The sequence below is a fragment of the Ranitomeya variabilis genome, chromosome 4, assembly GCF_051348905.1.
Source record: "Ranitomeya variabilis isolate aRanVar5 chromosome 4, aRanVar5.hap1, whole genome shotgun sequence".
NCBI classification, from domain to species: Eukaryota; Metazoa; Chordata; class Amphibia; order Anura; family Dendrobatidae; genus Ranitomeya; species Ranitomeya variabilis.
In genome coordinates, this window is record NC_135235.1 from 755,265,546 (window position 1) to 755,288,298 (window position 22,753).

General features: G+C 42.5%; 1 protein-coding gene across 3 annotated transcripts in view; it reads right to left on the reverse strand.

Moving 5' to 3' along the window:
* Nucleotides 1–336: 336 nt before the first annotated feature.
* LOC143766823 (uncharacterized) overlaps nt 337–22,753 on the reverse strand; it is a 44,922-nt gene continuing 22,505 nt past the window's right edge. For 2 of the 3 annotated variants that reach the window (XM_077254796.1, XM_077254797.1), the window contains one exon: nt 337–1,988. In XM_077254796.1, the coding sequence (XP_077110911.1) occupies nt 463–1,988 (1,526 nt within the window). In that variant the 3' untranslated portion in view covers nt 337–462. Of the gene's footprint in view, nt 1,992–22,753 lie in introns of all 3 variants that reach the window. The other variant, XM_077254795.1, reaches the window with a different exon arrangement.

The following is a 22,753-nucleotide window of genomic DNA, read 5'->3' on the forward strand; positions in this document are numbered from 1 at the left end:
CCAATATGTGGCTAGTTTTCTGACTGTTACGGATAACATGATACATGACTAGTTTTTTTTTGTCTAGTCTCTCTTGAATATAGGTCAATATTAAATAGTCTCCTGTTGAGTCGCCTTTGGTGAGGATGATGAAACACATAGAAATGAGAGGCTTGGAGAGTGAGTGTGTATATGTCACCTCACCCTATATACTGAACTGTGAGGTACATGTTTTTTCTATTAGACACCTACTGACTAACCTTCAAGAGGTGAATTATCGGTATAGTTTTACATTTGGAATTAATAAAGTTTAGTTTTACCCTTTTGTCAGCAAACACGAGGAATGACAATAGACAACCCATTTAAGAAGATTCAATTTTGGTTCAAACTATTCCAACATTATGAACATAAAAAAGGATTCTCCCCTATGTGACGTCTCTGATGTTTATTAACAGTTGATTTTCAATTAAAATATTTCCCACATTAAGAAAATGAAAAAGGCTTCTCCCCTGTGTGACTGCTCTGATGTTTAACAAGAAGTGCTTTCAATTTAAAACATTTCCCACATTTTAAACAGGAAAAAGGCTTCTCACCTGTGTGAGTTCTCTGGTGATTAACCAAATATGATTTCTGGTTAAAACATTTCCCACATTCTGAACAGGAAAAAGGCTTCTCCCCTGTGTGAGTTCTATGGTGCCTAACCATGTCTGCTTTCTGGGTAAAACATTTCCCACATTCTGAACAGGAAAAAGGATATTCCCCTGTGTGGGTTATTTGGTGAATAACAAGATTCCTTTTCCGGTTAAAACATTTCCCACATTCTGAACACGAAAAAGGCTTCTTCCCTGTGTGAGTTCTCTGGTGAATAACAAGATTCCTTTCCTGGTTAAAACATTTCCCACATTCTGAACAAGGAAAAGGCTTCTCCCCCGTGTGGGTTCTCTGGTGACTAACAAGATATTCTTTCTGGCTAAAACTTTTCCCACATTCTGAACAGGAAAAAGGCTTCTCCCCTGTGTGGATTCTCTGGTGAACAACAAGATTCCCTTTCTGGTTAAAACTTTTCCCACATACTGAACAGGTAAAAGGCTTCTCCCCTGTGTGGCTTCTCTGGTGAGTAACCAAATCTGCTTTCAGGGTAAAACATTTCCCACATTCTGAACAGAAAAAAGGCTTCTCCCCTGTGTGGGTTCTCTGGTGACTAACAAGATACCCTTTCTGGTTAAAACTTTTCCCACATTCTGAACAGAAAAAAGGCTTCTCCCCTGTGTGGGTTCTCTGGTGACTAACAAGATATCCTTTCTGGTTAAAACTTTTCCCACATTCTGAACAGGAAAAAGGCTTCTCCCCTGTGTGGATTCTCTGGTGAATAACAAGATTCCCTTTCTGGATAAAACTTTTCCCACATTCTGAACAGGTAAAAGGCTTCTCCCCTGTGTGGGTTCTCTGGTGACTAACAAGATTCCGTTTCTGTTTAAAACTTTTCCCACATTCTGAACATGAAAAAGGCTTCATCCCTATGTGGGTTATCTGGTGAGTAACTAAATCTGATTTCTGGGTAAAACATTTCCCACATTCTGAACAAGGAAAAGGCTTCTCCCCCGTGTGGGTTCTCTGGTGACTAACAAGATACCCTTTCTGGGTAAAACTTTTCCCACATTCTGAACAGGAATAAGGCTTCTCCCCTGTGTGGGTTCTCTGGTGAATAACAAGATACCCTTTCTGCTTAAAACATTTCCCACATTCTGAACATGAAAATGACTTCTTTGCTTTAGGAGCAGTTTGTTTTTTGTTGCCTCTTTTGTGATTTTGATTTTCCTTAGCAGTCAGTAATGAATCAGAAGATGGGACCCGTTTCATAGGATCAGATGACAGATCTTTGGTGTGAATTGATGATGATATATCTGTAGAAACAGCAATCACTTCAGTTGTATCTTGTAGGATCTCAAGATCATCAGATTTAAACATTGAAGATGTCAACTGTCCCTCTGATCTCCTGGTACAGTCATCTGCTAAGAAACAAATTTTTTTTAACACAATATCCTTGAGTTTTATATCATTGAACATTTCTGCTTAAACTGTCCATACAAATGGCAAGCTATGTACAACTTTATTTACTAAGACAATGACTGTTCACAGTCTAATAGAAAATCTTGTTGGATGAACCAGTAGTGTGTGGTGTTCAACTGTTTGTTCATTCTGCCTTCCATATATCGAATAAAAAGAAACCAATCAATGCTATTTAGACAAAAATAATACCAATTCTCATCTCACAAAAAACAAGTCCCCACTCAGGTCCATCATCTGTCAATGGAAAAACAGAGGTTTCCACACTATTAGTGGCTCATAGGCTGTTGAAAAGCAACAGAGTTTCTATAAACCAATCCAGCAAAATCCGCTCTCACTTCTGAGTCTTGCAGTGTGCTCAAACAACATTTAGGATCCCTGTATTTAGCAATATTATATAGAGAGAATCCACTTAATTTGCGGTGTGTGTCTCCTGGAGCACAATCTGTGCTGGGTAATAAAATTGCAAATGTGTAATTTTCACTCTCCAACATCCACTTAATTTCCGGAAAATGGCTGTGGAGTCAAAATATTCACTCCTCCTACACACTTGGTCAAAATTGTTGGTACCCCTCGTGTAATGACTGAAAAACCCACAATGGTCACAGAAATAACTTGAATCTGACAAAAGTAATAAATAAGAGATCTATGAAAATGAACAAATTAAAGTCAGATATTGCTTTTCAACCAGGTTTCCACAGATTAAAAAAATAAATAAATAAAACCCATGAAATAGGCCTGGATAGAAATTATGGCACCCTTAACTTAACCGCTTTGACTACCAACCGTAAACATTGGCGCTGCACAAAGCCTTGCTAGTGCCAGCATTTAGCTACCATTTGTCTACGGTCGATGGTTTTGTGCTCATCGGGACTTCCACGTACCTTATAACGAGGGGATTCCGGCACATAACAGTTCCTGTGACCCCAGACCTCATCGAGACCTGATTGGTTCAGGTCTTGATGAGGTAAGCGTCACACCAGCCAATGAGACAAATCACTAGGAAAGTTTGTTGTAGCAACCAACTTCCTCGGACAATCTGCCTGAGAAAAACACTGTTTGTCCTCAGATCTCCTGTCAGTGAGAGATTAGAGAAGAAACAGTGTTAGAAGTGCTGCTGGCAACAGCTGTGTCAGTCAGCGATCTTGTTATAAAGTAAAAACAGAAGGCAGGTTAGGGTTAGTGCTACAGTTAGGGTTACTGTTAGGCTAAAGTCAGGGTTTACTCTAAAGTTAGGGTTAGTCTAAAGAAGTAGGCTTTTCTCAATTGTCTCCCCAATAACTTGGTCACTTCAGAGTTTTCTATTAGCTTGCTAGAGCATACTGTCCTACAAATAAATTTATATGCGTCCCAATTCATCAGCCAGAATCCATGATCCTACTACATTTTAAGGACTTACATTCGCTATGGGGTTTGTTAAAAAAAAAAATGAGCATTCGGTCCTATTGGTGCAACTGCCCTGTTCAAGCCACCCCAATGTTTTCTGCCATTCTTCCTAGGACCCATTCTGAAATGCTCATGAGATTTCGGCATTTTAACGACAAGAGTCAATGCCTGCCCAGAAATGCCTCAGAACATGACAGACTATTCAAAATCAGACCCATCATTGAAGACTTGACAGAAAACTTCTTAAAGCTTTACACCCCCAAAGAAAACATTTCCATTAATGCGTCACTTGTAAAATTCAAAGGAAGACTGCACCTCAAGCAATTTATTCCTTCTAAGAGGGCAAGGTTCAGAATAAAGCTCTATAATATGTGCGACAGTTCAACAGGATACACATTAGCTTTTGTAACCCCTTAACGACCGCCGATACGCCTTTTAACGGCGGCCGCTAAGGGTACTTAATCCACAGCGCCGTTAATTAACGGCGCTGTGGAAAAAGTGAATAGCGCCCCCCAGAGTCGGATTTTCTCTGGGGTCTCGGTTGCCGAGGGTAGCCGAGACCCCAGAGAACATGATTCGGGGGGTTTTTACCGACCCCCGAGTTGCGATCGCCGGTAATTAACCGTTTACCGGCGGTCGCAACAAAAAAAAAAAAACTGCGATTTGCCGTTTAATTTCTCTGTCCTCCGATGTGATCGCACATCGGAGGACAGAGAAATGTGGTCCCCGATGGCCCCCAATAGCCCCCCAATACTTACCTACCTCCCCCGGTGCTCCTCGTGTCTCCCCATGGGCGCCGCCATCTTTTTTCCGGGAAAAAATGGCGGGCGCACGCGCAGTGCGCCCGCCGCCCGGCACCCGGATGTTCTTTGGGGTCTCGGCTGCCGGGGGTAGCCGAGACCCCAAAGAACATGATCGGGGTCGGTTTGCACCGACCCCTGCTTTGCGATCGCCGGTAATTAACAGTTTACCGGCGACCGCAAAAAAAAAAAAAAAAAAAAAAAGCGATCAGTTATTTCTCTGTCCTCTGATGTGATCGCACATCAGAGGACAGAGAAATAGGGGGATTCGGGGACCCTATCATACTCACCCGGGGTCCCTGGGTCCTCTTCTGTCTTCTCCTGCCAGCCGGCTTTTTCATCATGGCGGGCGCATGCGCAGTGCGCCCGCCATCTGCTGCCATCTGCCGGCCGGCAGGAGAAGACAAGTTGGGGCTAAAATTAGGGTTAGGGTTAGAGTTAGGGATAGAGTTAGGGTTAGGGTTAGAGTTAGGGTTAGAGTTAGGATTAGGGTTAGAGTTAGGATTAGGGTTGGGGCTAAATTTAGGGTTAGGGTTAGGGCTAGGGTTAGGCTACTTTCACACTAGCGTTTTTTGGCTTCCGTCGCAATGCGTCGTTGGAGAAAAAAACGCATCCTGCAAAAGTGCTTGCAGGATGCGTTTTTTCTCCATTGGCTTGCATTAGCGACGCATTGCGACGGATTGCCACATGTCGCATCCATCGTGCGACGGATGCGTCGTGCTTCGGCGGACCGTCGACACAAAAAAAACTACATGTAACTTTTTTGTGCGACGTGTCCGCCATTTCCAACCGCGCATGCGTGGCCGGAACTCCGCCCCCCGCCTCCCCGCACCTCACAATGGGGCAGCGGATGCGTTGAAAAAACAGCATCCGCTGCACCCGTTGTGCGGCGCTTACAACGCTAGCGTCGGTACGTCGGCCCGACACACTGCGATGGGCCGAGTACGACGCTAGTGTGAAAGTAGCCTTAGGCTTCTTTCACACTTGCGTCGGTACGGGGCGGTCGCAATGCGTCGGCCCGATGTACCGACGCACGTTGTGAAAATTGTGCACAACGTGGGCAGCGGATGCAGTTTTTCAACGCATCCGCTGCCCAGTCTATGTCCTGGGGAGGAGGGGGCAGAGTTACAGCCACGCATCCGTGGAAATGGCGGACACGACGTACAAAAAAAAGGTTACATTGAACTTTTTTTGTGACGACGGGGGCTAAAGTTATGGTTAGGGTTGGGGCTAAAGTTAGGGTTGGGGCTAAAGTTAGGGTTAGAGTTGGGATTGGGGTTAGGGTTTGGATTAGGGTTTGGATTAGTGTTACGTTTGGGATTAGGGTTGGGATTAGTGTTACGTTTGGGATTAGGGTTGGGATTAGGGTTAGGGTTGGGATTAGGGGTGTGTTGGATTTAGGGTTTTGATTAGGGTTATGGTTAGGGTTGAGATTAGGGCTGTTTTGGGGTTAGGGTTGTGATTATCGTTAGGGTTGTGATTAGGATTACGGATCGGGTTGAGATTAGGGTTAGGGCTGTGTTGGAGTTATAATTTGGGGGTTTCCACTGTTTAGGTACATCAGGGGGGTCTCCAAACACGACAGCCAATTTTGCGCTAAAAAAGTCAAATGGTACTCCCTCCCTTCTGAACTCTGCCGTGCGCCCAAACAGTGGTTTACCCCCACATATGGGGCATCAGCGTACTCGGGATAAATTGGACAACAACTTTTGGGGTCCAATTTCTCCTGTTACCCTTGTGAAAATAAAAACTTGGGGGCTAAAAATCTTTTTTGTGGGAAAAAAAATATTTTTTATTTTCACTACTCTGCATTATAAACTTCTGTGAAGCACTTGGGCATTCAAAGTTCTCACCACATATCTAGATAAGTTCCTTGGGGGGTCTATTTTCCAAAATGGGGTCACTTGTTGGGGGTTTCTACTGTTTAGGTACATTAGGGGTCTGCAAAGGCAACATAACGCCCGCAGACAATTCTATCAAAGTCTGCATTCCAAAATGGCGCTCCTTCCCTTCCGAGCTCTGCCGTGCGCCCAAACAGTGGTTTACCCCCACATATGGGGTACCAGCATACTCAGGACAAATTGGACAACAACTTTTGGGGTCCAATTTCTCTTGTTACCCTTGTGAAAATAAAAACTTGGGGGCTAAAAAATCTTTATTGTTCAAAAATATATATTTTTTATTTTCACGACTCTGCATTATAAACTTCTGTGATGCACTTGGGCATTCCAAGTTCTCACTACACATCTAGATAAGTTCCATGGGGGGTCTAGTTTCCAAAATGGGGTCACTTTTGGGGGGTTTCTGCTGTTTAGGCACATCAGGGGCTCTCCAAACGCGACATGGCGTCCGATCTCAATTCCAGTCAATTTTGCATTGAAAAGTCAAATGGCGCTCCTTTGCTTCCGAGCTCAGCCATGCGCCCAAACAGTGGTTTACCCCCACATATGGGGTGTCGGTGTACTCAAGACAAATTGTACAACAGCTTCTGGGGTCCATTTTCTCCTGTTACCCTTGGTAAAATAAAAATTTGGAGGCAAAAAATCATTTTTGTAGAAAAAATGCGATTTTTTTATTTTCACGGCTCTACGTTATAAACTTCTGTGAAGCACCTGGGGGTTTAAAGTGCTCAACACACATCTAGATAAGTTCCTTAAGGGGTCTAGTTTCCAAAATGGTGTCATATGTGGGGGGTCTCTACTGTTTAGGCACATCAGCGGCTCTCCAAACGTGACATGGCGTCCGATCTCAATTCCAGCCAATTCTACATTGAAAAAGTAAAACGACACTCCTTCTCTTCCAAGCTCTGCGGTGCGCCCAAACAGTGGTTTACCCCCATATATGGGGTATCGACGTACTCAGGAGAAATTGTACAACAACTTTTGTGGTCTAATTTCTCCTGTTACCCTTGTGAAAATAAAAATTTGGGGGCAAAAAGATCATTTTTGTAGAAAAAATGAGATTTTTTATTTTCACGGCTCTACGTTATAAACTTCTGTGAAGCACTTGGGGGTTCAAAGTGCTCACCACACATCTAGATAAGTTCCTTAAGGGGTCTAGTTTCCAAAATGGTATCACTTGTGGGGGGTTTCCACTGTTTAGGCACATCAGGGACTCTCCAAATGCGACATGGCATCCGATCTCAATTCCAGCCAATTCTGCATTGAAAAAGTCAAACGGTGCTCCTTCACTTCCAAGCTCTGCGGTGCGCCCAAACAGTGGTTTACCTCCACATATGGGGTATCGACGTACTCAGGAGAAATTGCACAACAACTTTTGTGGTCTAATTTCTCCTGTTACCCTTGTGAAAATAAGAATTTGTGGGCGAAAAAATCATTTTTGTGAAAACAAATGCGATTTTTTATTTTCACGGCTCTACGTTATAAACTTCTGTGAAGCACTTGGGGGTTCAAAGTGCTCACCACACATCTAGATAAGTTCCTTGGGGGGTCTAGTTTCCAAAATGGTGTCACTTGTGGGGGGTTTCCACTGTTTAGGCACATTAGGGGCTCTCCAAACGCGACATGGCGTCCGATCTCAATTCCAGCCAATTCTGCATTGAAACAGTCAAACGGTGCTCCTTCACTTCCAAGCTCTGCGGTGCGCCCAAACAGTGGTTTACCTCCACATATGGGGTATCGGCGTACTCAGGAAAAATTGCACAACAAAATTTGTGGTTAAATTTCTGTTTTTACACTTGTGAAAATTAAAAAAAATGGTTCTGAAGTAAAATGTTTGCAAAAAAAAGTAAAATGTTCATTTTTTTCTTCCACATTGTTTTAGTTCCTGTGAAGTACGTAAAGGGTTAATAAACTTCTTGAATGTGGTTTTGAGCAGCTTGAGGGGTGCAGTTTTTAGAATGGTGTCACACTTGGTTATTTTCTATCATATAGACCCCTCAAAATCACTTCAAAGGTGATGTGGTCCCTAAAAAAAACATGGTGTTGTAAAAATGAGAAATTGCTGGTCAACTTTTAACCCTTATAACTCCCTAACAAAAAAAAAAATTGTTTCCAAAATTGTGCTGATGTAAAGTAGACATGTGAGAAATGTTATTTATTAACTATTTTTTGTGACATATCTCTCTGATTTAAGGGCATAAAAATACAAAGTTTGAAAATTGCAAAATTTTAAAAATTTTCGCCATATTTCCATTTTTTTCATAAATAATCGCAAGTAATATCGAAGAAATGTTACCACTAACTTGAAGTACAACATGTCACGAAAAAACATTCTCAGAATCAGCGGGATCCGATAAAGCGTTCCAGAGTTATAACCTCATAAAGTGACACTGGTCAGAATTGTAAAAATTGGCTCGGTCATTAAGTACCAAATTGGCTCTGTCACTAAGGGGGTAAGGCTACTTTCACACTTGCGTTTGGAGCTGCTGCGGAGGGCTGTGGACTTCCTCCGTGAAGCCCCGCCCCCCGCCGCTAGCTCCACCTATTTCTGCATGCGGCCGGCATGTGGCCTGTGTACCTATATTTAACATTAGGTACGCAGGTCGGGCCGCAGTATGCGGATGCTGCCGCATGCGTCGTTTTGTAGATTGTGAGCCTTCGCGGGCAGGGTCCTCTCTCCTTCTGTACCAGTTATGACTTGTATTGTTTAAGATTATTGTACTTGTTTTAGATTATTGTGCTTGTTTTTATTATGTCTACCCCTCCTCACTTGTAGAGCGCCATGGAATAAATGGCGCTATAACAATAAATAATAATAATAATAATAATAATAATAATACTGCGGCCTGACCTGCGTACCTAATGTTAAATATAGACAAAAAAACACAGCAGCACATGTATATGAATCTAGGCCATGTGAAGACACAGACAAATATACAATATGAATTATACCTCAAAAATATTTTTTCAAAAAATGTTTTAAAAAATTTTTTTTTTCATAAAAAACTTAGAGTAATGAAGATTCTTAGCGCATAAATTGGCCAATTCATGTGTGCCCATCAACCACGGCAAGGTAATCTCCCTCTGATGGGTCCTACTCTACCGTACATGCCACCCTTGGGCCACCAGCCTACAACTTTGGACAAAACATGTCACTCTGGGCTAAACCTACAATTTTTGGGCAGGTAGAGCTGATTACCGCCACCTGCAAGGTCAATGGGGGGAGGGCAAGATCAGCCTGGATGCAGCTACATCCAATAACTAAATAGAGAAAAAAAAACAATCAGCACTCCTAATGTGAACACGTGCAAAGCTGCAAGCTGCATCATATAGACAAAAAAACACAGCAGCACATGTATATGAATCTAGGCCATGTGAAAACACAGACAAATATACAATATGAATTATACCTCAAAAATATATATATTTTTTAATTTTTTTTAAAAAAAATATTTTTTTCATAAAGAGGGAGATCACCTTGCCGTGGTTGATGGGCACACATGAATTGGCCAATTTATGCGCTAAGAATCTTCATTACTGTAAGTTTTATGAAAAAAATTATTTTTGAAAAATTTTTTAAAAAAAATATTTTTGAGGTATAATTCATATTGTATATTTGTCTGTGTTTTCACATGGCCTAGATTCATATACATGTGCTGCTGTGTGTTTTTTTGTCTATATGATGCAGCTTGCAGCTTTGCACGTGTTCACATTAGGAGTGCTGATTCTTTTTTTCTCTTTTTTTCTCTATTTTTTTCTCTATTTAATGTTAAATATAGGTACACAGGCCGCATGCCGGCTGCATGCAGAAATAGGCGGAGCTAGCGGTGGGGGCGGGGCTTCACGGAGGAAGTCCACAGCCCTCCGCAGCGGCTCCAAACGCAAGTGTGAAAGTAGCCTAATTTATGAAAGATAGCAACTAAACCCACCAGGATGCCCTCCTTATCTGGGGACATCTGGAAAAAATGTTTGGGAGCTGATAACTCCATTATTACAAAAAGGCTACAATCTGTATGTTGACAACTACTACACCAGCATAGCCCTATTTTAAAAGTCTGGTTGAACATAACATGGGGGCTTGTGGGACCATTCGCAAAAACTGTCAGGGGTTTCCACAATCATTGGTCAACGAAAAGTTCTGAAAGGAGCCAACAGGGGCTTCACACAATGGAGAGATGCGTGCTCTTAAGTATAAGGATAAAGATATTTTTATCCTGAGCTCGATCCACACAGATTCCACAAGGGCCACTGCAGACCAACAGAGATCCACTACTCCAAAACCTGTGTCTGTCATTGACTACAACAAATATATGGGGGGTGTGGACCTTGCAGATCAGGTTCTACAGCCATACCAGGTATCAAGAAAATCATATACCTGGTATAAAAAGTTGGTCATTTATTTGTTTCAGGTGGCCACATATTCTTTTGTGTTATACAAAAAAGCCGGAAATGCAGATACTTTCCTGATCAGGAAAAGGTCATTGAAAATCTTGTTTTTGAAAATTTTGTCCCCACCAATCCTTTAGAATCTGAAGATGTCAGAAGACTCACTGAGCGACATTTTATTGCCCTCATTCCAGCAACTGAAACAAGAAAGAACCTCCAGAGAAGATGTTGTGTATGTTCCAAGAGAGGAATGAGGCATGATACCCGCTATTATTGCCCACAATGCCCATCATTCCCGGCCTTATGCCTCCATGACTGATTTACAATCTTCCACACAGAATCACGTTTTAAACGGTTTTGACATTCAAGCATTTGGTTTATTTAGTGACAGACACATTTGAGTAGAGCGGACTTAATTTCCGGGGGTAGGTGGGGGGATGTCTCCAGAGACACAAGCTGGGCACAATATATTGGGCACTACAATGACATTTTTTGCTCTAAAACTTCCACTACGTGTTTCTAGAAATCATCCATGTAGTGGAAATGGTCACTACATCCATAGATGAATTCCCAGAGGGCTGTCATTTTCCAAAATGGGGTCACTTCAGGGGAGATTCTGTTGTTCTGGCACTTAGCAGCTCTCAAAAGTGCCATAACAGAAGAATCGAAGTGACCCCATTTTGTAAATGACACCCCTCTGGGAATTGGAAATGACACCCCTCTGTGAATTCATCTGTTGGTGTAGTGACCATTTGCCTATCTATTTTCCAATGTCAATACCACCAAGAAGAAGAAAAAAGACCGACTAGAAAGTCCAAAGAATATATTTCAATATTGTAATCATATGATTTTATTGTTAATTAACAGGTTTAAAAACAATGAGATAAAAAAATATATCCATAATAAAGAATGATAGTACTTAAAAGTCCAGTTCGTATAAAGATAGATAGATGGCATACCCTCAAATTCAAAATTGTATGTGACTAGAGACATGTGGTGCACAAACTACATACATGTGTTAAAAATATGATATATACAATGCTCAAAATGCAAAAATCCAATTGAAAAACACACACACACATATTATATATATATATATATATATATATATATATATATATACATACACACATATACACACAGTCATGGCCAAAAGTATTCACACCCCTGCAATTCTGTCAGATAATACTCAGTTTCTTCCTGAAAATGATTGCAATCACAAATTCTTTGTAATTATTATCTTCATTTAATTTGTCTTAAATGAATAAACACAAAAGAGAATGAAGAAAAAAGCAAAACATTGATCATTTCACACAAAACTCCAAAAATGGGCCAGACAAAAGTATTGGTACCCTCAGCCTAATACTTGGTTGCACAACCTTTAGCCAAAATAACTGCGACCAACCGCTTCCGGTAACCATCAATGAGTTTCTTACAATGCTCTGCTGGAATTTTAGACCATTCTTCTTTGGCAAACTGCTCCAGGTCCCTGATAGTTGAAGGGTGCCTTCTCCAAACTGCCATTTTTAGATCTCTCCACAGGTGTTCTATGGGATTCAGGTCTGGACTCATTGCTGGCCACCTTAGAAGTCTCCAGTGCTTTCTCTCAAACCATTTTCTAGTGTTTTTTGAAGTGTGTTTTGGGTCATTGTCCTGCTGGAAGACCCATGACCTCTGAGGGAGACCCAGCTTTCTTACACTGGGCCCTACATTATGCTGCAAAATTTGTAGGTAATCTTCAGACTTCATAATGCCATGCACACGGTCAAGCAGTCCAGTGCCAGAGGCAGCAAAGCAACCCCAAAACATCAGGGAACCTCCGCCATGTTTGACTGCAGGGACCGTGTTCTTTTCTTTTAATGCCTCTTTTTTTTCTCCTGTAAACTCTATGTTGGTGCCTTTGCCCAAAAAGCTCTACTTTTGTCTCATCTGACCAGAGAACATTCTTCCAAAACGTTTTAGGCTTTTTCAGGTAAGTTTTGGCAAACTCCAGCCTGGCTTTTTTATGTCTCGGAGTAAGAAGTGGGGTCTTCCTGGGTCTCCTACCATAGAGTCCCTTTTCATTCAGACGCCGACGGATAGTACGGGTTGACACTGTTGTACCTTCGGACTGCAGGGCAGCTTGAACTTGTTTGGATGTTAGTCGAGGTTCTTTATCCAACATCCGCACAATCTTGCGTTGAAATCTCTTGTCAATTTTTCTTGTCGGTCCACATCTAGGGAGGTTAGCCACAGTGCCATGGGCTTTACACTTCTTGATGACACTGCGCACGGTAGACACAGGAACATTCAGGTCTTTGGAGATGGACTTGTAGTCTTGAGATTGCTCATGCTTCCTCACAATTTTGTTTCTCAAGTCCTTTGGTCTTCTTTCTTTTCTCCATGCTCAGTGTGGTACACACAAGGACACAGGACAGAGGTTGAGTCAACTTTAATTCATGTCAGCTGGCTGCAAGTGTGATTTAGTTATTGACAACACCTGTTAGGTGCCACAGGTAAGTTACAGGTGCTGTTATTTACACAAATTATGGTTAGGGTGCGAATTCTTTTGTCCACCCCCTTTTTGTGTTTGGTGTGGAATTATATTCAATTTGGCTTAAGGACCATTCTTTTTGTGTTTTTTAATTTAAGACAAATTAAACGAAGATAATAATAACAAATTTGTGTTTGCAATCATTTTCAGGAAGAAACTGAGTATTATCTGACAGAATTGCAGGGGTGTCAATACTTTTGGCCATGACTATATATATATATATATATATATATATATATATATATATATATATATATATATATATATATATATATATATATATATATATATATATATATATATATATATATATATATATATATACACATACATACATACAGTGGGGCAAAAAAGTATTTAGTCAGTCAGCAATAGTGCAAGTTCCACCACTTAAAAAGATGAGAGGCGTCTGTAATTTACATCATAGGTAGACCTCAACTATGGGAGACAAACTGAGAAAAAAAAATCCAGAAAATCACATTGTCTGTTTTTTTATCATTTTATTTGCATTTTATGGTGGAAAATAAGTATTTGGTCAGAAACAAACAATCAAGATTTCTGGCTCTCACAGACCTGTAACTTCTTCTTTAAGAGTCTCCTCTTTCCTCCACTCATTACCTGTAGTAATGGCACCTGTTTAAACTTGTTATCATTATAAAAAGACACCTGTGCACACCCTCAAAGAGTCTGACTCCAAACTCCACTATGGTGAAGACCAAAGAGCTGTCAAAGGACACCAGAAACAAAATTGCAGTGCCAGACGTGTCCCACTGCTTAAGCCAGTACATGTCCGGGCCCATCTGAAGTTTGCTAGAGAGCATTTGGATGATCCAGAAGAGTTTTGGGAGAATGTCCTATGGTCTGATGAAACCAAACTGGAACTGTTTGGTAGAAACACAACTTGTCGTGTTTGGAGGAAAAAGAATACCGAGTTGCATCCATCAAACACCATACCTACTGTAAAGCATGGTGGTGGAATCATCATGCTTTGGGGCTGTTTCTCTGCAAAGGGGCCAGGACGACTGATCTGGTTACATGAAAGAATGGGGCCATGTATCGTGAGATTTTGAGTGCAAACCTCCTTCCATCAGCAAGGGCATTGAAGTTGAAACGTGGCTGGGTCTTTCAACATGACAATGATCCAAAGCACACCGCCAGGGCAATGAAGGAGTGGCTTCGTAAGAAGCATTTCAACGTCCTGGAGTGGCCTAGCCAGTCTCCGGATCTCAACCCTATAGAAAACCTTTGGAGGGAGTTGAAAGTCCGTGTTGCCAAGTGAAAAGCCAAAAACATCACTGCTCTAGAGGAGATCTGCATGGAGGAATGAGCCAACATACCAACAACAGTGTGTGGCAACCTTGTGAAGACTTACAGAAAACGTTTGACCTCTGTCATTGCCAACAAAGGATATATTACAAAGTATTGAGATTAAATTTTGTTTCTGACCAAATACTTATTTTCCACCATAAAATGCAAATAAAATGATAAAAAAACAGACAATGTGATTTTCTGGATTTTTTTTTCTCAGTTTGTCTCCCATAGTTGAGGTCTACCTATGATGTAAATTACAGACGCCTCTCTGTCATGATTCTCAATGGCGAGAGAACATAGCCCAGCATATATAAGAACTAGCTCTTGGAAGATGGAATCTAAACTGACCATGAACTAAACCTGCCGCACAATTAACAGTGGCCGGGTAGCGTGCCTACGTTTTATCCCTAGACGCCCAGCGCCAGCCGGAGGACTAACTAATCCTAGCAGAGGAAAATACAGTCCTAAACAAACAAGGACGAAAGTCCAACTTAGCTGGGAGTTGTCTAGTAGCAGGAACATGCAAAGAAAGGCTTCTGATTACATTGTTGACCGGCATGAAACTGACAGAGGAGCAAGGTTATATAGAGACTCCCACATCCTGATGGGAACAGGTGAACAGAGAGGATGATGCACACAAGTTCAATTCCACCAGTGGCCACCGGGGGAGCCCAGAATCCAATTTCACAACAGTACCCCCCCCTCAAGGAGGGGGCACCGAACCCTCACCAGAACCACCAGGGCGATCAGGATGAGCCCTATGAAAGGCACGGACAAGATCGGAGGCATGAACATCAGAGGCAGTCACCCAAGAATTATCCTCCTGACCGTATCCCTTCCATTTGACCAGATACTGGAGTTTCCGTCTGGAAACACGGGAGTCTAAGATCTTTTCCACAACGTACTCCAACTCACCCTCAACCAACACCGGAGCAGGAGGCTCAACGGAAGGCACAACCGGTACCTCATACCTGCGCAATAATGACCGATGAAAAACATTATGAATAGAAAAAGATGCAGGGAGGTCCAAACGGAAGGACACAGGGTTAAGAATTTCCAATATCTTGTACGGGCCGATGAACCGAGGCTTAAACTTAGGAGAAGAAACCCTCATAGGGACAAAACGAGAAGACAACCACACCAAGTCCCCAACACAAAGCCGAGGACCAACACGACGACGGCGGTTGGCAAAAAGCTGAGTCTTCTCCTGGGACAACTTCAAATTGTCCACTACCTGCCCCCAAATCTGATGCAACCTCTCCACCACAGCATCCACTCCAGGACAATCCGAAGATTCCACCTGACCGGAGGAAAATCGAGGATGAAACCCCGAATTACAGAAAAACGGGGACACCAAGGTGGCAGAGCTGGCCCGATTATTGAGGGCGAACTCCGCCAATGGCAAAAAAGCAACCCAATCATCCTGATCCGCAGACACAAAACACCTCAAATATGTCTCCAAGGTCTGATTAGTCCGCTCGGTCTGGCCATTAGTCTAAGGATGGAAAGCAGACGAAAAAGACAAATCTATGCCCATCCTAGCACAGAATGCCCGCCAAAATCTAGACACGAATTGGGTCCCTCTGTCAGAAACGATATTCTCCGGAATACCATGCAAACGAACAACATTTTGAAAAAACAGAGGAACCAACTCGGAAGAAGAAGGCAACTTAGGCAAGGGAACCAAATGGACCATCTTAGAGAAACGGTCACACACCACCCAGATGACAGACATCTTCTGAGAAACAGGCAGATCCGAAATAAAATCCATCGAGATGTGCGTCCAAGGCCTCTTCGGAATAGGCAAGGGCAACAACAATCCACTAGCCCGAGAACAACAAGGCTTGGCCCGAGCACAAACGTCACAAGACTGCACAAAGCCTCGCACATCTCGTGACAGGGAAGGCCACCAGAAGGACCTTGCCACCAAATCCCTGGTACCAAAGATTCCAGGATGACCTGCCAACGCAGAAGAATGAACCTCAGAGATGACTCTACTGGTCCAATCATCAGGAACAAACAGTCTACCAGGTGGGCAACGATCCGGTCTATCCGCCTGAAACTCCTGCAAGGCCCGCCGCAGGTCTGGAGAAACGGCAGACAATATCACTCCATCCTTAAGGATACCTGTGGGCTCAGAATTACCAGGGGAGTCAGGCTCAAAACTCCTAGAAAGGGCATCCGCCTTAACATTCTTAGAACCCGGTAGGTATGACACCACAAAATTAAACCGAGAGAAAAACAACGACCAGCGCGCCTGTCTAGGATTCAGGCGCCTGGCAGACTCAAGGTAAATTAAATTTTTGTGGTCAGTCAATACCACCACCTGATGTCTGGCCCCCTCAAGCCAGTGACGCCACTCCTCAAAAGCCCACTTCATGGCCAAAAGCTCCCGATTCCCAATATCATAATTCCGCTCGGCGGGCGAAAATTTACGGGAAAAAAAAGCACAAGGTCTCATCACGGGGCAGTCGGAACTTCTCTGCGACAACACCGCCCCAGCTCCGATTTCAGAAGCGTCGACCTCAACCTGAAAAGGAAGAGCAACATCAGGCTGACGCAACACAGGGGCGGAAGAAAAGCGGCGCTTAAGCTCCCGAAAGGCCTCCACAGCATCAGGGGACCAATCAGCAACATCAGCACCCTTCTTAGTCAAATCACTCAATGGTTTAACAACATCAGAAAAACCAGCAATAAATCGACGATAAAAGTTAGCAAAGCCCAAAAATTTCTGAAGACTCTTAAGAGAAGAGGGTTGCGTCCAATCACAAATAGCCTGAACCTTGACAGGATCCATCTCGATGGAAGAGGGGGAAAAAATATATCCCAAAAAGGAAATCTTTTGAACCCCAAAAACGCACTTAGAACCCTTCACACACAAGGAATTAGACCGCAAAACCTGAAAAACCCTCCTGACCTGCTGGACATGAGAGTCCCAGTCATCCGAAAAAATCAGAATATCATCCAGATACACAATCATAAATTTATCCAAATAATCGCGGAAAATGTCATGCATAAAGGACTGGAAGACTGAAGGGGCATTTGAAAGACCAAAAGGCATCACCAAATACTCAAAGTGGCCCTCGGGCGTATTAAATGCGGTTTTCCACTCATCCCCCTGCTTGATTCGCACCAAATTATACGCCCCACGGAGATCAATCTTAGAGAACCACTTGGCCCCCTTTATACGAGCAAACAAATCAGTCAGCAGTGGTAACGGATATTGATATTTAACCGTGATTTTATTCAAAAGCCGATAATCAATACACGGCCTCAAAGAGCCATCTTTCTTAGACACAAAGAAAAAACCGGCTCCTAAGGGAGATGACGAAGGACGAATATGTCCCTTTTCCAAGGACTCCTTTATATATTCTCGCATAGCAGCGTGTTCAGGCACAGACAGATTAAATAAACGACCCTTAGGGTATTTACTACCCGGGATCAAATCTATGGCACAATCGCACTCCCGGTGCGGAGGTAGTGAACCAAGCTTGGGTTCTTCAAAAACGTCACGATAGTCAGACAAGAATTCAGGAATCTCAGAGGGAATAGATGATGAAATGGAAACCAAAGGTACGTCCCCATGAGTCCCTTTACATCCCCAGCTTAACACAGACATAGCTTTCCAGTCGAGGACTGGGTTATGAGATTGCAGCCATGGCAATCCTAGCACCAAAACATCATGTAGATTATACAGCACCAGAAAGCGAATAATCTCCTGGTGATCCGGATTAATACGCATAGTTACTTGTGTCCAGTATTGTGGTTTATTACTAGCCAATGGGGTGGAGTCAATCCCCTTCAGAGGTATAGGAGCTTCCAAAGGCTCCAAATCATACCCACAGCGTTTGGCAAAGGACCAATCCATAAGACTCAAAGCGGCGCCAGAGTCGACATAGGCGTCCGCGGTAATAGATGATAAAGAACAAATCAGGGTCACAGATAGAATAAACTTAGACTGTAAAGTGCTAATTGAAACAGACTTGTCAAGCTTCTTAGTACGCTTAGAGCATGCTGATATAACATGAGTTGAATCACCACAATAGAAGCACAACCCATTTTTTCGTCTAAAATTCTGCCGCTCGCTTCTGGACAGAATTCTATCACATTGCATATTTTCTGGCGTCTTCTCAGTAGACACCGCCAAATGGTGCACAGGTTTGCGCTCCCGCAGACGCCTATCGATCTGAATAGCCATTGTCATGGACTCATTCAGACCCGCAGGCACAGGGAACCCCACCATAACATCCTTAATGGCATCAGAGAGACCTTCTCTGAAAATCGCCGCCAGGGCGCACTCATTCCACTGAGTAAGCACAGACCATTTACGGAATTTTTGGCAGTATATTTCAGCTTCATCTTGCCCCTGAGATAGGGACATCAAAGCTTTTTCCGCCTGAAGCTCTAAATGAGGTTCCTCATAAAGCAACCCCAAGGCCAGAAAAAACGCATCCACATTGAGCAACGCAGGATCCCCTGGTGTCAATGCAAAAGCCCAATCTTGAGGGTCGCCCCGGAGCAAGGAAATTACAATCCTGACCTGTTGTGCAGGATCTCCGGCAGAGCGAGACTTCAGGGACAAAAACAATTTGCAATTATTTTTAAAATTTTGAAAGCAAGATCTATTCCCTGAAAAAAATTCAGGCAAAGGAATTCTAGGTTCAGACATAGGTGCATGAACAACAAAATCTTGCAAATTTTGTACCTTCGTGGCGAGATTATTCAAACCTGTAGCTACACTCTGAAGATCCATTTCAAACAGGTGAACACAGAGCCATTCAAGGATTAGAAGGAGAGAAAGAGAGGAAGGCTGCAGTATAGGCAGACTAGCAAGTGATTCAATTATGAGCACACTCAGAACAAGAGAAAAAAAAAAAAAAATTTCAGCAGACTTCTTTTTTCTCTCCTTTCTCAGCCAATAATTTAACCCTTTTTGGCCGGTCAAACTGTCATGATTCTCAATGGCGAGAGAACATAGCCCAGCATATATAAGAACTAGCTCTTGGAAGATGGAATCTAAACTGACCATGAACTAAACCTGCCGCACAATTAACAGTGGCCGGGTAGCGTGCCTACGTTTTATCCCTAGACGCCCAGCGCCAGCCGGAGGACTAACTAATCCTAGCAGAGGAAAATACAATCCTAAACAAACAAGGACGAAAGTCCAACTTAGCTGGGAGTTGTCTAGTAGCAGGAACATGCAAAGAAAGGCTTCTGATTACATTGTTGACCGGCATGAAACTGACAGAGGAGCAAGGTTATATAGAGACTCCCACATCCTGAGTCCAACTTAGCTGGGAGTTGTCTAGTAGCAGGAACATGCAAAGAAAGGCTTCTGATTACATTGTTGACCGGCATGAAACTGACAGAGGAGCAAGGTTATATAGAGACTCCCACATCCTGATGGGAACAGGTGAACAGAGAGGATGATGCACACAAGTTCAATTCCACCAGTGGCCACCGGGGGAGCCCAGAATCCAATTTCACAACACCTCTCATCTTTTTAAGTGATGGAACTTGCACTATTGCTGACTGACTAAATACTTTTTTGCCCCACTGTGTGTGTATGTATATATATATATATATATATATATATATATATATATATATATATATATATATATATATATATATATATATATATATATATATATATATATATATATATACACACATATACACACAGTCATGGCCAAAAGTATTCACACCCCTGCAATTCTGTCAGATAATACTCAGTTTCTTCCTGAAAATGATTGCAATCACAAATTCTTTGTAATTATTATCTTCATTTAATTTGTCTTAAATGAATAAACACAAAAGAGAATGAAGAAAAAAGCAAAACATTGATCATTTCACACAAAACTCCAAAAATGGGCCAGACAAAAGTATTGGTACCCTCAGCCTAATACTTGGTTGCACAACCTTTAGCCAAAATAACTGTGACCAACCGCTTCCGGTAACCATCAATGAGTTTCTTACAATGCTCTGCTGGAATTTTAGACCATTCTTCTTTGGCAAACTGCTCCAGGTCCCTGATAGTTGAAGGGTGCCTTCTGCAAACTGCCATTTTTAGATCTCTCCACAGGTGTTCTATGGGATTCAGGTCTGGACTCATTGCTGGCCACCTTAGAAGTCTCCAGTGCTTTCTCTCAAACCATTTTCTAGTGTTTTTTGAAGTGTGTTTTGGGTCATTGTCCTGCTGGAAGACCCATGACCTCTGAGGGAGACCCAGCTTTCTTACACTGGGCCCTACATTATGCTGCAAAATTTGTAGGTAATCTTCAGACTTCATAATGCCATGCACACGGTCAAGCAGTCCAGTGCCAGAGGCAGCAAAGCAACCCCAAAACATCAGGGAACCTCCGCCATGTTTGACTGCAGGGACCGTGTTCTTTTCTTTTAATGCCTCTTTTTTTTCTCCTGTAAACTCTATGTTGGTGCCTTTGCCCAAAAAGCTCTACTTTTGTCTCATCTGACCAGAGAACATTCTTCCAAAACGTTTTAGGCTTTTTCAGGTAAGTTTTGGCAAACTCCAGCCTGGCTTTTTTATGTCTCGGAGTAAGAAGTGGGGTCTTCCTGGGTCTCCTACCATAGAGTCCCTTTTCATTCAGACGCCGACGGATAGTACGGGTTGACACTGTTGTACCTTCGGACTGCAGGGCAGCTTGAACTTGTTTGGATGTTAGTCGAGGTTCTTTATCCAACATCCGCACAATCTTGCGTTGAAATCTCTTGTCAATTTTTCTTTTCGGTCCACATCTAAGGAGGTTAGCCACAGTGCCATGGGCTTTACACTTCTTGATGACACTGCGCACGGTAGACACAGGAACATTCAGGTCTTTGGAGATGGACTTGTAGTCTTGAGATTGCTCATGCTTCCTCACAATTTTGTTTCTCAAGTCCTTTGGTCTTCTTTCTTTTCTCCATGCTCAGTGTGGTACACACAAGGACACAGGACAGAGGTTGAGTCAACTTTAATTCATGTCAGCTGGCTGCAAGTGTGATTTAGTTATTGACAACACCTGTTAGGTGCCACAGGTAAGTTACAGGTGCTGTTATTTACACAAATTATGGTTAGGGTGCGAATTCTTTTGTCCACCCCTTTTTGTGTTTGGTGTGGAATTATATTCAATTTGGCTTAAGGACCATTCTTTTTGTGTTTTTTAATTTAAGACAAATTAAACGAAGATAATAATAACAAATTTGTGTTTGCAATCATTTTCAGGAAGAAACTGAGTATTATCTGACAGAATTGCAGGGGTGTCAATACTTTTGGCCATGACTATATATATATATATATATATATATATATATATATATATATATATATATATATATATATATATATATATATATATATATATATACACACACATACATACATACAGTGGGGCAAAAAAGTATTTAGTCAGTCAGCAATAGTGCAAGTTCCACCACTTAAAAAGATGAGAGGCGTCTGTAATTTACATCATAGGTAGACCTCAACTATGGGAGACAAACTGAGAAAAAAAAATCCAGAAAATCACATTGTCTGTTTTTTTATCATTTTATTTGCATTTTATGGTGGAAAATAAGTATTTGGTCAGAAACAAACAATCAAGATTTCTGGCTCTCACAGACCTGTAACTTCTTCTTTAAGAGTCTCCTCTTTCCTCCACTCATTACCTGTAGTAATGGCACCTGTTTAAACTTGTTATCATTATAAAAAGACACCTGTGCACACCCTCAAAGAGTCTGACTCCAAACTCCACTATGGTGAAGACCAAAGAGCTGTCAAAGGACACCAGAAACAAAATTGTAGCCCTGCACCAGGCTGGGAAGACTGAATCTGCAATAGCCAACCAGCTTGGAGTGAAGAAATCAACAGTGGGAGCAATAATTAGAAAATGGAAGACATTCAAGACCACTGATAATCTCCCTCGATCTGGGGCTCCACGCAAAATCCCACCCCGTGGGGTCAGAATGATCACAAGAACGGTGAGCAAAAATCCCAGAACCACGCGGGGGAACCTAGTGAATGAACTGCAGAGAGCTGGGACCAATGTAACAAGGCCTACCATAAGTAACACACTACGCCACCATGGACTCAGATCCTGCAGTGCCAGACGTGTCCCACTGCTTAAGCCAGTACATGTCCGGGACCATCTGAAGTTTGCTAGAGAGCATTTGGATGATCCAGAAGAGTTTTGGGAGAATGTCCTATGGTCTGATGAAACCAAACTGGAACTGTTTGGTAGAAACACAACTTGTCGTGTTTGGAGGAAAAAGAATACCGAGTTGCATCCATCAAACACCATACCTACTGTAAAGCATGGTGGTGGAATCATCATGCTTTGGGGCTGTTTCTCTGCAAAGGGGCCAGGACGACTGATCTGGTTACATGAAAGAAT